General features: G+C 41.0%; 1 protein-coding gene across 6 annotated transcripts in view; it reads left to right on the forward strand.

The window, feature by feature from the left end:
• The window catches only part of PSME4 (proteasome activator subunit 4), a 90,231-nt gene that overhangs the window by 7,508 nt on the left and 66,342 nt on the right, over positions 1–16,381 (forward strand). For 5 of the 6 annotated variants that reach the window (XM_061989345.1, XM_061989341.1, XM_061989343.1 and 2 more), the window contains exons 1-3: positions 6,562–6,795; positions 13,896–14,036; positions 14,547–14,663. In XM_061989345.1, coding sequence (XP_061845329.1) covers positions 6,626–6,795; positions 13,896–14,036; positions 14,547–14,663 — 428 coding nt within the window. In that variant the 5' untranslated portion in view covers positions 6,562–6,625. Of the gene's footprint in view, positions 1–6,561; positions 6,796–13,895; positions 14,037–14,546; positions 14,664–16,381 lie in introns of those variants that run through there. The other variant, XM_061989346.1, reaches the window with a different exon arrangement.

Here is a 16,381-nt window from a genome sequence, read left to right on the forward strand (position 1 = left end):
ATCCCAAATAGCCTTTTTGGTAGTTACATTTCCAAGGTTGTTAGGAGTGTTAATTTACAGTCATTGTTTCACCTTGAACTCTTAACAAGACACCTGACTCAATATCAAACCCTATCAATTTAGAGTTCCTAGAATCCCAGTTTTAGTCAGCAGGACCTGCATTGCCATAATCATCCCCCTAACACAATTACACTTACTATCCCCGTGTTACTAGGACAGAAGCATAAACAACTTGCCACATTAGACCAAATGAATGCTAGATACCTCTGAGCTGTTTCACATGATCCTCTCAAAGGTTTGTTAATCTGCTGGATGTCTCCATAATACAGTGAGGGAAGCTGCTGCTTTAGAAATGTGCCAGAAAGTCTACCATGCAGATTCAGTGCATAAAACCATGCAGGCAGAAGCAAAGTATAAAAAATTCTTTATCAGGAGAGAAGGGATTGGTTGCTTAAGGCAATATTTAAGTAAGCTTGTCTCTCTTCCAGAATTCATAAATATTTAAATACTTCTCATCCACACATCCAAAGACTGAACACACAATCCCCCTGAAGAGTTAAAGCCTCAGCAATTGCTTGAGCTGTGGCCCTGGTAAACACAACAAGTATTTGTGCTGAATGCTGCTTGAAACAAGGTTGAAAACCTGAGCAAAGATTTTTGGCTGTTATTTGATTTGTCTTGGGTAGACACCACCAACTTCTATCTGGAACACCATGGAAGATGTTGTATTTTCTGCTAATGCCTAATTTAAAAGAGGAAACACTACAGATGTTTTTGGATGAAGAGTACCTGTTCACAAGTTCCATCCATCAGTGATATTCAAATGGGCTTTGAAGGCTTTTGTAAAAGAAAATACCTGTAATCTTCTAATGCAAAGCAGCACACTGCTGTGTGTGATCCTCCACTGAAGTCAATGGGACTATTCTTGAAGTAGGATACCATCAAGCAAGTTGGTATTTCACAACTTGTTCCCATTTTGAAAGATAAATCCTGCCTAGGAAGGTTTATTTATATATAGTTGCCATTTTGCTAACCTAAGAATTGGAAGGAAAGTGAAATTAGAGAGATGAGTAGGTAAACCATGAAACTGAGAGCTGCAGATGCAACAGGTTCATTTACCACTAAAAAAACCCCTACCATCAGCTATTGAAGCAGTGGGGTAAGGTCTGACACAGCTCTGCTTTGGCAAGCACAATGTAGCTGTATGAAACAGCAAAGTCCATCGTGAGCAGTTCTACGAAGGCTGCCAAGGGACTACATTTCCTTGATTTCCTAGAACAGCAGGATCCCTAGAATTGACCTTTGCGAGTTCACTGTCATCACATGCTTCTCTGCAGCTGATTTCTGTTTGGCAAGACAGTGAGACGGGAAAATCATCTCAGTGCCTCAAGAGGAAAATACAAAACAAACCAAAAGTAATGTCTGTTTCCCCAAGTTTGGCTGCATTTATTTCATGCCCGAGGAATTATTTCAAATAGTTATGAAGAATTGGGAAAGAAATCAGCGGCAAGCTCTTATAATGAGGCTCAAGTCTATTACTTTTTCTCCCTGCAGGCACAATAGTTTCCAGAGATATTTTCAGGAATATCTTCAGGACTTTCAGATATGTAGAGGAACTGTCAAAGACGGAGTCTCTTGTGTGGATTTGAGACAATTTCGCTTTCAAATCTTAGGCAGCAAGATACTCAAAGAGAACAAATCCAGGGAGTGGAAAGGGAAAACCAATTTTTCTATAAATTGACTTATTTCACCAAGGAGGATTTTGGTCCTGGTTATATGCAAACAGTGGCTGTCCATCCTTGTAAGAACAATAACCTGCTAACTGTAGCTGGGAAAGAGAGGAGGCCAAAGAATATCATCTGAGTTGATACAACTGAGGATGGATTTAACTGCCTGAACTCTCATAAACAGAAGCACCAAGAATGTAAAGTGAAGGGTAGCATTATTGCACATCCTTGGTCAGCCTTGTGTATGTAGAAGATTGTACAGATGCCCATGTTATTGCTTTAACCCTTACACGAGTGTCTGTTCAATATAGGCTACACTGAGAAATGTTCCTCATGTTAGAACACCTGTAGCTAAATGGGCATTAGAGAAACAACATCAATGTGCAGCCTGTGATACTGCACCTGCCTTCCCATCCAACTTGAAACATGAAATAGAGTATTTAGACAGCCTTACTTTAGGGAACTAAAATTAGTTACTCTGAATCATGCTTTAGAAGAAGCTATTTTTGTCCCATACTATACAGGAAGCCTAAGTTCCTTAGCACCTCCTTCAGATGCTGTAATCACTCTTGCCCCCATTCTCCAAATAGGTACGTTCTCTGTAAACCAGAATTTTATGCAATAGGTATATTTCTAAGTTGTGGTCTTATGGCTCATGAAATTGTCTCAATATTTAGGTAGAACAGTGTTTCTCATTTTTTTAAAATGAGGCAAAGGAAGTCACGTTTCTCCAGAGGAGATTTTTCTAGCTACAAACCAGCATAAATAAGATTTTAAAATCAGTGTTTCTTTGACTTAAAAAGTGATTTAAATTGCATTCACGCACTACAGAAGACTGGTTAGACTGACTAATCCTACTGCCATCTTGCTCATTGTTTCTCCAGAAAGTAATAAGTACAGTTAAGTTCCTAGGGGCAGGAGGGGAGAAGAACAGCTGTAATTACTGCTCTTCACTGTTTATTCTAAACAAGGAACTGCTATCACACAAAATCATCAGAACAGCTCAATTCCCCGGGGACAGGGGAGTAAAGGCTTTCACAGCAGGCTGTAATTACAGGCTCTTCTCATGTCCCCATCCTGACAGAGTAGCTCCTGGCAATGAAAATGGCCTTGTTACTCTAAAGACTTGCAGATAGTAATCACAGATATTTCTTCTTGGAGAAATTGAGCTACTGCCATCTTGTCTGAAAGCTGGTGATTGGGATGGCAGCAGCTCCTTGGCTCTCTTCAGTGTCTTTGGTGCCTGGTCTGGATGTCTGACCAGTTTAGGAACTCAGGGATGAGAGTCTGACAGTCCTCATCACTGACAACATCAAAGAGCAAGCTATTATTGTTTATTTTTGCTGGGGAGGGGGGCTCTTTGACAATGGAGGGAGGGCACAGACCAGGACAGGTATGATACAGGTAATGCAAAGATTAGATGGGATGTTCTTTTCCTAATTGTAAAATATACAGACGTCTGTCACTCAAAAAATAAGTCAACTTTTCATTTAGGACATAGAGAACATGGGTCACTAAGCAAAAAGCCTGTATAGGAAAAGTAGTTGCTTGAGAGCTGAGATAGTAGAAACCATGGTTAATGTTGAGTGATAAGTTTCCTAAATACTGATGACAGTGCTGGTGTTAGTTGACCTAAGGCAGCAAGCTATCCAACAAGGGAACATGTGAACAACGTGACTTAAGCCACTGTTAACAGTCGAAATTTCTCATGAATGGAAAGATTGTATTTTTTTTCACAACTACAACACTTGGGATTCATCAGTTCTGAAGATTTAATGCCAAAACCAACAGGTGGCAGCCATATTTGGGTTGCTCTCAATTCATATTCCTCCTACTTAATAAGAGAGGAAAAAGCTGTTGATGCAAGTAGCACAGACGGGTTCCTTGTTATGAAAGCTAGTCCTTCCTCATATGGCTTGGGAACCAAATGTGCTTTTACACACTGCTGCAGCCAAAACACATTGCAAACTTGAAGAACAAATTTATTTTTGACTCACTTGGCAAAGTGTATCCTTTTTTTTTTTCCTCCCCCCTTCAAAATAGCAGAATGCCAGCATCCAAGGGGGAAAGGATTAGCTTTTTAATCATTTGCAGATGTAATTTCATCAGTATGCAAAGAATACTTCAAAAATGCAAATACTTTGTGTGTGCTCACTGATGGAATTGCAAATGGACTCCTTTTTTCCTTGTTTCACATTCTGAAAACTGTTCTCTGTTTCTGAGAACAGAGAGGTCAGATCAGGACTAGCTGAGGTGCTGATGGCATACTTTGCACGTTTTACCCCCAAAGGTGTTTCCTTCTGGTGGAAAGCACTTGTGTGTCTGAGGTACAGGGGTCACATATGAGGAGGCTTGCTGGTTCAGATAAAATAGGCTGTCCGAGGTCAGGAGTGCTTAGTCACGTTGCAAAATACTTAGAAACCTGTGAAAAAAATCAAGCTTTAGCTTTAATTTGGGTTAAAAGGGGCAGAAACTGCAGGAGTATTTTTTCATGATAAGGTAGTTACGAAGCCACAGAATGCAGCTTTGAAGATCCTGGTGTCTCTGCCAATTTCAATTACAGAAAATTGGACGATAATTTTGATACTTTTCTCTCCAAGTCCAAACAAACTCTGCATGCTTCACATTTAATAAATGCTTTTCCACGCTGGAAATGTCTGTTTGAACAAAACACCTTTGCAATTAAGTAGCAAAGAATTGCCTGTATTTGACAGAAAAGAAGTAATTCTAGACTTTCCAGTTTCAAGACACGTATACTTTCACTTAAACATAGATATTTGATTATTACAGCTTCTGGGACACTTGTCCCATTTATCCTTGTCTGAATGGATAAAGCTGTTGATGTCATAGTGATTAGCCACATCTTTTGCTTGTTCCCTGCTTTTACCAACCAAACATTAAAACAAAATGAACTTTGTCCCCATAGAAATTTGACTGTAATCGAGTTTCATTTTGAATCCAGGCCAGAAATTAATGTATACAATGTTTTGCATAACATAGATACGGAGGCAATAGGGTGTAATTGTGAGGCCACCTGAAAGATGTCAACAAATACCTTCCAAATCACAATAACATTTACAGCAAAGTCCAACTATCTTGTAATCGTGTAGAAGTGGATATACACAATCAACAGGGTTATGTGATACCGTATCTTCTAGGAGCGGAAGGGTCTTTCAAAAGCATGGAACACCAAGCAAAACTGTTGTGCTTCCTTTCTTAAAAGTGTAGGTCTAGGAAGGTAAAAAGAGGTAGAGCTAACTTTGTTTTCTTTGATAGCTGCTTGAAAAGGCTCAGCATTTGTAGCCTTGCAATAAGGGGAAATTGGCAAAGTATTTTATTGTGGTCTCATCCTGTAACACAGAAGAGTTACCATCATGGATGCTTTAGGGAAAGGAGCTATTTGATGCACTTAAGTGTGTATAAAGGGATTATACATTCCTTCTCAAGATATTACAAGAAAAATACTTGATGGGAAAGTGATGAAGTAGCATCAAGCCTCCTTTGGAGGAAACATCACTTATATAAGGCTGATTTATCGATGCTTTTTGTCAGAAGAAACCTGCAGCACTCAACACTGTTTATTCCTTTGGTGACTCTAAATGCAAGTAGGGTGATTCTGCTTTTGCAGGTGCAGGTGACTGTAACATTTGGTTCCTCTTGGAGTGGACTGGAACTCCCAATAAAACCCTATAGAAAAGGCAGAGAATCACAGAATCTTAAGGGTTGGAAGGGACCTCGAAAGATCCTGCAGTCCAACCCCTCTGCCAGAGCAGGACCTCTGGTATAAATGCACTGCAGGAATATGCCATGAGAACAGCTGAGTGTTATTGGCCTTAGCTTATCATCCTTAGCTTTGCTGTGGCATTTCTCCTCTTTGTCACGTGTTTCAACATTTAGTTAGCCTTCTTTCTTTTCTCTTTAATTGTTAAGCAGAGCTAGTTTGGGCATAAAGATCAGGAAACAGGATTTGTCCTTGTCCATAGCTTTAAATCTAATCAGTTTGCAGCTGTTGTATGGTCATGATGTAATTCTAGAGGGGAAATTAAATTAACAATTATATTTAGGAGACAGCTGGAGATAACAGCTATCAGTGCTACCAGCCCTGTGGTCACATATTCATCACTGGTTTTATCCTACACCCACAGGCCAATGTCAGAGCCTGGCACCACCGAGCTCCGCTTACTGACTAGCGCTATTATTTCCAATAAGCCTCTTACACACCCACGCAATCTGCTATCAAACTCCATCGCTAATCATCTCCATCGTGAAGTCCATCCCCAGCTTCACACGACAGCAAAATCTTTAGGCAAACACCAACGTTCGGTTCTCTTCCAAAATGTTTCTGCTCTCGTGAACACCTGGGTAGTGAAGGTTTTTCTTCCGAATTACGTGTTGGGACGGTGTCAGCCTTACAGAAAGGCTTTTTAATAAACCGCAAAGCCGCAGAAAGCGATCTCTGACCGCCAGTGCCAGTTACGGCTTTTCCGCCACCTTGTTTTTTCCTCCCCTCGATGCCTTAAACGGAGAACCTCGGGGCTGCACCGCTCCTTTCCCCCTAAGCCCCTCAATTCTGCCCAGGGCCACCCAGTTTCCTTCCCGCAGCACAACAACCCGCGCCCAGGAGAAACACCTCTTTGTGTGTAAGCGCGGCGGGCGGGTGCGGAGGTAACGGCAAGCCCGGGCGGGGGCCGGCACTGCGCGCTGCCCTCGGCCTCCGCCTTCCGCCGCCGCGCCGGAAGCCGGCGGCACGGCACGGGGCGGGGCGGGGCGGGCGGCGCTCGCTGGGCCGGGCCGCGGCTGGCTGCCGGTCTGTCGTCACAGCGCGCCGCGGGCTCGGTGCCGGGGGCCGGGCGCGCAGCCGGGGCGGCGGCGGGGCGCGAAGCAGCGCAGCGCAGGCCATGGCGCCGCCGCAGAAGGAGATCGTTTATAATAAGCTGTTGCCCTACGGGGAGCGCCTGGAGGCCGAGGCCGCCCGCTTTCTCGCGCAGATCAAAGACAACCTGGCGCGGGCCGTGCAGCTTCAGGAGCTGTGGCCCGGGGGGCTCTTCTGGAGCAGGAAGCTTTCGACGTGAGTGACGAAGCGGGGAGCGCCTTCCCCTTTTCCCCGGGGCTGCTGGGGCTCCGGCCCGGGCGGGACGGGGCGGCGGTGTGGTGCTCGGGGTTAAGGCGCCTGGGAGCGGGGCCTCCAGGCTACGAGGGTGCGAAGCCGGGGCGCCGGGCTCGTCCCTTCCCCGCGGGACCGCCCCAGGGCCCGTAGGGCTGTTGGGGAGCGGGGCAGGCGGAAGGCAGGCTCGCTTCATAACGGTTCCTCCTTGCGCCGCTTAGTCAGAGTCGAGCGGGCGCCCGCTGCCCCGTTCCCGCCCCGCCCGGCTCGGCCGAGGATCGGGCGGCGTGGCCAGGGCAGGACTGTGGGCCAGCGCCGAGGGCCGGCCGGCGCCAGCCGAGCTCGGGCGGGAGCTGGGCGTCAGCCCCTGTCTTACACAAGGCCCACGAGTACTTCGGCGTAGGAAACGGGGGCAAAGGTGGCTTTGCTTCCACTGGCTCCCTGGCCGTCTCTGAAACTTAATAAATGTTACGAATCAAGCTCTTATGGGTTTGTCGTTTGGGGTCGGTTTTGGGTTTGTTTTTCATGCATACTTGGCCACTTGTTTCACCTCCTGCCTTTTTAAGCAAGTTGTGCAAGATACTATCTCCGTGTAACTTCTGCTGCAGGAACATGAAGTCTTTCTCAAGACGGGCTATTTGTTAGGTCAGTGCTAGCAGGATTAAATTCTGGCTTAATGCTATGTAAACACCGTTGGTGCCCTTGATATCTTGCCTGTCCTGTGACAGTGTAGTTTGTGCTGGCGTTGACTTCACTGTGCATGCTGGCAAGGTGATTTTAACACAGATAAAACCACGGTGGTTTCGTAGATAGCACTGACTAGAACATAGGTTTCTTTTAGTGAATTTTAGAAAGCATTCTTGAGCCTTTTGTCTTTTGGATACTGACAGTGCCATCATATGACAGTGACTCCTGTAGATTCAGTCAGTAAAACATTTTTCTGTGGATGTTTATTGTCTTGATTTGTTTTTCTGACTACTCTGTGTGCCTTCATAAATGATATTTCCTGTGTGCCTTCATAAATGATGAAATGTGTTCATTTTGTGCAAGTTCAAGATGTTAACTGCAAATTTTCCTCTTCACATAAGTGGTTTTTTTAAATATTAATTGGGAATTTAATATGTGTTTGGCAGTCAAATCTGTTTGATGTGTATGTATTGAAATGGAAGTGTCTTTCTATGTGCCAAGAGGCATTCTTAGATAGAATTACATTGATGGTTGCGAAATGACTCACATGTTTGCGTTATGTGGCAGTTTGAACCTGCTTGGAACCAGTTCAATACTGTTTGCCTTCCTGCCCCCCCCACCCCAGCCATCTGCTAGCTCGTGCTGGTTTCAGTGCTACCTGTTGCCTTTGTACCTGCGGTAGAGCTTCATATACTAATCAAGTTGAAATAAACTGTAGCAGTTCTTACTACAAGAAAGATCAGCATTAGCCAAACAGGTTAAATGTGGCACGTAGGTTCTTTGAAAGTGTGCAGGACTGTAGTAGAGTCGCTCTGCTGCTCGTTCTGTAAATTGCAATTCCTGTTTCCAGTTAAGGCTTCAGGGCAGTGAATTTAACCTATTGAGAACTGCTGATGTGCTACTTTATGAATCACAGAAAGGTCAGGAGGCTGTAATTTGTGGTTTTCCACCTGCTCTTTGAAGTTTTAATTTGCGTGTGTTTGCAACTCTTCCGATGCCTGTTAGTCCCAAGATTTCTTTGTGGCATGTTAGATGCAGTAAGACTCTGAATGTGTTTGGATGTAGACAGGGAGGGAAACAGTGGGCTTGGTTTAAAAATAACATGAGAGATGTTTTGCTTCTTAGTTTACCTTGAGAAAGTACTTCTGTGGGATGAAACATGTTAGTAAAGTTTAGGCCTAGATGAAACACAACCATATGGTGTTTTGAAGTAAAATTGTAGGTTAAGGACAATAAAAGCGAAGATTTTCTATCTTTTGATAGCAGGTGATGCATCTCCAATTCAGCTTACTGCTTTTTTCCCTACTGGCCAGCTATAATAAATAGGATTCTATGATTCTGTGTTCGTTTGGAGAGAAAAATGCCCAGAACGTTCCTAATGGTATGGTTGCTGCTTAGCTCTGCTGTGGGTGTCAATTACAAAATTCTCACAGTATTCTGTGAAATAATTTATAATTCAGGAGCATGACTGACAGGTCTTTAATCTATTTCTTATACAGATGTAAATGTTAACATAAACATTGTAATAGGTACATTGTGATATGAACAAAGATGAAAGTTGCCTGCAGATGATATACTTGTGTAGTTACACCTCCTCGGGTGCTTACAGCCTCATCCAACCTGTGTAGACGCTGTGGAGTATGAAGAATGAAAGTGAAACTCAAATCTTTTTTTGAATTAAAAAGTGGAGTATGGGTTGCTATTTCATGGTGACAGCTGAATCTGAGAGCCTGTGTTTCGTGTACTCCCAACAGCTGGAAACATGACTTGCATGTTGTTATCTTAAGAGCAGCTGTTTCAGCTCCCTGATGTCATGGACTGAAGGGGTGGGGGACAGGCAAATTTGGAGTTTATCAGATAGAATGTCTGTGAGGTGATTTGCATTATTCCTTTATGCGTTATTTTCAGTGATGGGAACTGGTTCTTTGGTTGGGATGCACGTGTGGAGTGTGGTGAGAGATCTCATTCTCCTATGAAGACAAGGAATAGTGTGGTTACTTCAGCAACTTCTGACTTAGCGGGACTTCTTATGCATGTGAAGCCACTTGTCTCAAAGATTGGCATTTAAATCTGTAATCATTAGCCCAGATTCTTCCACCTTTGCCTAGTAAAATTTGTCTCTTAAAATGCTGATCTTTTTGTGAAAGCAGAAGACTTAAATCTCAGTTGTATAACTTAACTACAGTGTGTGTGTAAAAAGCAGGTTGCATCAAAATCATTTGCTTAAAAGTTCTTGTGTCACACTCTTTTATGGTCTCTTGGCCAAAAATCAGCTGCCATTTCAATTTTGTCTCATATTTTCCAAAGAAACATTGTTTATAGGGTTTTTTTAAAGTTATTTGTTAGAACATAGCCTGTAAATGAGCACAGTAGTATAATTAGACAATTTAACAGCTACTCTACATGGAGCTGATTCTGCAGCCTGCAAAGCACACTAATGTCTTTCTATGCTTTCTACTTCAGTAAGCAAGGGTAGAGTTTTTGGAGCTAAGACAGTGTCTGTTTCTAAGCATGTCACTTTATCTGCTTCTAAGGTATAGGCATATTACAAAATGGCATTTGACTGTCTTGCCATAAAGTGTGGAAAAAATGCAAATCAACTGTTTTGAATTAGAAAGACAGGACACAAAGTTATAGTGAGGATGGAGACATCTCAGTGAGACTTTGCTGAGGGATTTTAATTACTATTGCATAGAAATCTTGTTTTACACATATTTATCTCATCTTTATCAGGAAAATATCTTTCCTTTTGGATGCATGAGGAATGTGTTTGTGGACTTCGATATCTACATGCAGTTGGAATAGTCTTACTGAGCGTGATGCACTGCTTTTCATAGTATTTGCCAAAAACTGAGGTTTAGACCAATCATAGTCCTCTCCAGTGTGTTAGAAAATGAAAAGAGATAGCTAGGAGTTTAGGAGAGTGCTTTATTCAGCTTCATAAGTGAAGGCAATTTTTAACTGCAGCAGAGCAGCCAACTTTCTAGGTCAATTTAGAATATCCACTTGATAACGATAGTATGCTTCCTAAAAATAGGCTGATTGTAATTGTGGAGTGAGAAATTGGATACCTAATACTTTTTAGAATAGGAAACTGGCTTTTTGGTTCTGATTTTTTTTTTTTTTGAATCCCCAGAGACCCTGTACTCTGTACAGAACAGATGGAGTTGCAAACAGAATTTGAACTTCATAATCATGTTTTTTAGAGTGGGTGGGTTTTGTTGTTGTGTTGGGTTTTTTCTCTCCATGTAGTCAAACTCTAAATCAGTGGACCAGCAATTTCTTTGTCCTTTTTGCAGTTGACTAGTAGATGTTGAGAGCTCATAAAATCTTTGATGGTTTTCTTAGAGGAGCAGTCAAAAAGGCAGTGGAATTGAGATTTCAAGAGTCATCTCAATGTGGTATTACCTGCCTTCAAAGAACTCTTTATTCTTATTTGTTTTAGAGCAGTTTAGTTGGAGAATTGATTTAGTTTCAAACAACTCAATAAATAACTTTTTTTAATGCTGAAGAGATGCCATTTATATGATGAACATACATTTGTGTGATTGGCCCCTAGCCATCCTTCAGGACTCATGATGTCCTGCCTACATTGTTTAGTAATGGTCACGTTTCATCCTTTGTGAAGGGATATTTTGAAAGTACTGCAGTTCCTTCTGTTAGATTTTGCTCAAGTTCATCTCAAGGAAAAGGCAATTATCTCTTTCTAGATGTAATAATTTTCTGTCATTGTCTTAATGCAGAGCTGGATTAAGACAAATAATTGTTGGGTTTAGGATCTGCCTTTCCCCACCTCCATAAAGAAACTGTGAATATGGGAGCAGTTTGGCATCTAGTTGTGCTTCTTGGCCATAGTGACATAGTTGTGTTCAGTACGTTTCTGTGTACTTTACTCCTCCTGTTTTGTAATTAAACAGTATTTTGTATAACAGAACTGCTGTTAGCAAGTGTCAAGGAAGGTAACCAGCCAAACATTTTCTTTTTGGTTATATTTAGCAGCTCTGACAGATTAATTGGATCTCTTGTGTAGTGTTTCTTTGCAGTTAAAACTTATTTTTCAGGCTTCTGCAGTTTCTTTCTTGTTTTTAATTAGACATGAAGAAATGAAACGTGTGTTCTTTGTTAATTTCTGCCTAGCAGTAGGAGAGTAGAAAAGTACGTGCAAGTGCATATGACTGAAAGATAATGAAAGTTATTAAAGGTTAAACTTCATTTCAGAACCTTCTGTTCCACAGGGAAATGAGCTTTAGGTGTTGCTGTGTGGCTGGTGTTTATGTGTACTGCCATGAAGAACACAAACAGTCTTGTTGGCAAACTTCATTAAAATTTGATCATTGCATCAAGCACTGTTTTTTATTAAACAGTAAGTGAAATGAAGTGAAGCGACTGAGTGCCAATGATAGGACTGTGGCTGGTCCTTTCTCTTTCAGACACATACAATACCTCTCACTTGCCTGTTAAGTCTAGCAGAGTCTTTTTAAATGCATGTAGTTTTCCTTTGAGAATCTGGGAATAGCTCTTTGCTTATTAAATTCTTGTACTGATTATTACCCTGGTTATCTTGAAAAAGCTTCCAGACTTTAACAGGGGCCTCTTCCCAAATATAGTATGAGGAATATGTGTGTTTAGAAGGTAGAATATTGTTATTAAAATGAGTAAGTTACATACTTCTGTCAGCCCTCAAACCATCAAGTTTCACCCCTTTTTATTTTTCTGAGGATTCTTTTTGCACATCCATTTTTTGTGTGTGAAATTGCAGGTGTTCAGCTCTTGATGGGGTAATTCTATATGTAGGTGGTGTTTCTTGCCAATCCAGATGATTTAGGTTCCTGTGGCAGAAGTGGGTTATCCTGTATTTTGCTGCTTCAGTATTCTTTTATTTTTTCCTGAAAACTGGTGCTTATTGGTTTACCAGAGCTCTGTAGCTATTCCTGTGTGTCTTCAAGGGGAACTGGAGGTTGTGAGGAAAGAGCAAGGGCACTTGGTACCTGTATATTTAAGGAAGATAACTCTGGTCAGATTACTAGCTGTATGTGATCCTGAAAGTTCAGAGAGAATTTTGCTTTGAAGTCAGGAACAGATATCTGGGGAAATAAAAGAAACAAATACTTGAGTCCAAATCCCACGTGCTCCTGTTGTCACTGTGTGAAGCATGTTTTCTGTCAGTGTGGTTTATTAATGGGTCTAACTTTTCAGTCTCAAGTAGTCAGTTCTCCCACTAGCACTTTTGGGAGGAGTTAAAGTTTATAGAGGACCATGAGCATTTGAAACTAAAATATGTGTAATATTGAACTTCACTCCTCAATGTCACAGGAGTCAAGTTCAGAAATCAAGACTGTTTGTTTTCATTGTTACATCATTAACTGCTAATGTTTGCCCCTTTAAAATTACCTGTCCTCTATTCCTTTCAAGTCTGAGTCCTTTACAGTTGTTTCCTTCCAATTTTTTCACGTGGTGGTTCCATGTGGGATTCTCCAATGTGTGCTGCCCTGCATACTGGATAAGTAGTGTGAGATCTGGCATTCTTCACACTGTCAGAAGAAGCCTTGATCCTTCACTAGTGTTTACTTAGTCACAAATCCATTCAGCCTCTACTAAGTCTTGAAAACAACGAATTGGCTTCTGAAAAAAAATGTTTCATAGGGGTTCATATCTTGTATGGTTTGTCTAACTGCTACTTGGGGGACAACAATTAGTAAACCTCTTGTGAATCTTAGCCATAGTTGAAGCAGTAATAAGCAAAGTGTGCTTCCTGAGTGAGCACTTGTGTGACAGGTCACATCACACTAGAACCTTATATGGCTTTTGATGGTACAAATTATCTTTTAAGAATTTAAGTGTATTCCTTTATTCCATCTAAACTTGAAAACACCAAGCATTTATTCCAGAGTTAGTCCCAATGGATCTATACATTCTTAAAACAGTAACTATAACGGATAGCAGTGGGGCTCAGCACCCTCAAAGCTCAGTGGCTAAATCAGTTCTTCAGTGTTACTGGGAGCTATCAGATTTGAACTTCACTTGAAATTTTGTTGTTAGATACTGGATTGTGTACAGAGGTAGTAAATTTCATGTCCAGTGCATTTTGAGCAGAGGTGATAAAATGCAATCTCTGTTTTTATTGTACCTGGTGTGAGCATGAAGTTCAAGAATTTGTAGGGTCTTGGAAAAAAATGTTTATTTGGTCATTTTCTGTTGTTAGCTTAGTTGACAAGTCTTCTATTGCTGTATATCTTTAGATTCTTATTTATTGGACTTGTGAACCAGGTTTTAGTTTCATTTCATCGATCAGCAAGTCAGGTGGAATCTGACTCAGGTCTTACATGAAATGGAAATGTTTAACAATATTGCTGACTCATCTTGTATTTTGTTTGTAGATACATCCGATTATATGGAAGAAAATTTAGCAGAGAAGATCATGTGCTTTTTATCAAATTGCTGTATGAGTTGGTAACGATTCCAAAGCTCGAGATCAGCATGATGCAAGGGTTTTCACGCCTGTTGATAAACCTGTTGAAGTAAGTATGGATTTCTGCTGACTGATGAAACTTTTCTAAGGAGTTGATCACTTGGCTTAATGTCGTTATATACAGATTACTTCATCTCCTCTCTACAAATGAGGTTGCTTAAAGTGTTCTCATTGTGTGAACTCTTTGCCACTTTCAAAGCATTATGAGTGATATCGAAAGTGAGAGGATATCAGGTTTGCACCTTCCTTTAGGAAGAGGATGCCTCTCAGAGCACCAAGTGTTAAGGTTGAATCTCAAATACAGAGAAGGTGAAGGCTGTCTAACGACTTGATAGTTTATTTCACTTAGTCAGACTTTTCCTGAGGATCTTGACAGCTTCTGTTTGTGCAGAAGTGCTGCAAGCAGCCAGCTTATTTCCTTGCCTGACCTTCCTGTGCTTTGTGCCAAGTGCTGGAGATAAGCAAAATTCAGAGCAGTGATTTAGGGTATGCTGATGTGTGGTGAAAATGTTTAATCCTAAAATGCTCATTGGCTGGTTTGGGTTTCTTTTCCTATTAGGAAAAAAGAGCTGCTTTCCAGGGATGATTTAGAGTTACCATGGAGACCACTTTATGAAATGTTGGAAAGAATATTATACTCCAAAACAGAACATCTTGGATTGAATTGGTTTCCCAAGTAAGTTTGCATTTAAAACATTTGGTAGGCTATGAGTACCTGTAATGCTTGGAAAGTACTTTGTGATTTGCTTTTCATGTCTGGAATTCAGTGCACAGTAAATATTCTCCTTCTGTTTTCATGAAGTGTACTTCAGCGATCGCATGCCTGTGTGTCTTTCTGCCAGGCAGTTGTGTGTGTTATGCAATTTCTCTCTTTATGAATGTGATGGAGTTAATTTTTAAATCTGCTGGAACAAGGGCCTGCATTAATTTAGGATGGTAACCCCCAGATTAAGGCATTTCATGTTAAATTTTTTCAAGATATTCGAGTTAAAGGTCTGGTCACCTGTTTTATTACACAGTAAGGTTTTTGGGGGAAAAAGTGTTGCTGTTCTTAAATGTGTGTGCTGTAATCATTTCTGGTATCTGAAACCTAGTGCCCTCTGTAGAAAATACATAGCTGTATTTTCAGATTGGTGGTATGATATGTGGACAAATCAGGTTTGTTTTTTTCCCAGTTGAGGATTCTGTAAGTGTTCTAGTGATTGTAAAAATGACAGCTTGTTTTCTTTGCTTTCTTTGTGCTGCCAATCCCTCTCCACCTGTCAAATTTCCAAAATCATAGGTCTTCTAAAATTACTACTAGTCAAGGTCTTGCTCTATAAGATTATACAAGGTATTACATGTTCAGACAAACATAATGAGTTTAAACTTATGTCAAGAAATGCAGGTGAAAATATTAAATTGGTTTCAGCAATCCCTTAATTGTCTGTCTAGGGATATTGACTAACTTCCTTTACTGGGTGGAAGATTCTGTTGCTGTAAGTGACTTGAACAGAAAATACATGCAGACTTTTAACTTCTTATGGAGCTTTTTATTGTGAATTTCTCTCATGGCTACTGTCTTGCGTTATTTTGCTAATTGCAGATCTTACTTGTTAGTGCAAATCACAAAGAGCAGAGCTTTGTTTATTGGTGTATTTTATGCCCATGCCAGCACCCACTGAAGCCACATACTTTGCTCTGTAGGGATCCTTACTAGTCACTTTTCACTGTGTGAGAAACTTACATAATGGGGAGGGGACATTTCCCAGTGGGAAAAGGAAGTTGAGCTGGGAGGAAGATACTAGTTGTGATGGTCTGTCTGAAATGATAGCTTTGATTAACTGTAGTAGATATCCGACACTCAATATGCAGTGCGATCTGTTCTCATACAGTGTTTATTCTTTAATGTCAATTTGGAGGGTTACCTTTTTGATGGAAGTCAAGAGAGATTTAATTAAAGAGCTGAGATGATTTGTAGCTGTTAATTTAACCGCTGTTTTACTTTCTGTTTTCTACATTCAGTTCATATCGACCAGGCTTGTCTTCACCTAAAACATTTGTGCTTAATGTATTACATAGGTGGTAAGAATGACTTTTTGTTTCGTTCAGCTCTGGCCGATGTGTAATCTTCTGCATGTTCTGTTAGACTGTAACACTTGTCACACAGGTGTAATTTTCTGCATAAATAATTGTATTGGAAAACCAACGTTAACATTACACCACTGTGTATGAGAATGTCGCACTGTATGTAAACCTTTCTAATTGGGGAACAAGATAGTGTGTGTGAAGTGGCTGATAAAGTGGCTATATGCTAACTAATTTAACCAGCATATGTATTTCAAGGGTCAAAGGAAAGGTTGGGTTTACGTTTGAGTAATTGCTGTGTCTGAATATAGTTGAAATAAGTATTAG

This window comes from Colius striatus, chromosome 2 (assembly GCF_028858725.1).
Source record: "Colius striatus isolate bColStr4 chromosome 2, bColStr4.1.hap1, whole genome shotgun sequence".
In the NCBI taxonomy this organism is placed as follows: Eukaryota; Metazoa; Chordata; class Aves; order Coliiformes; family Coliidae; genus Colius; species Colius striatus.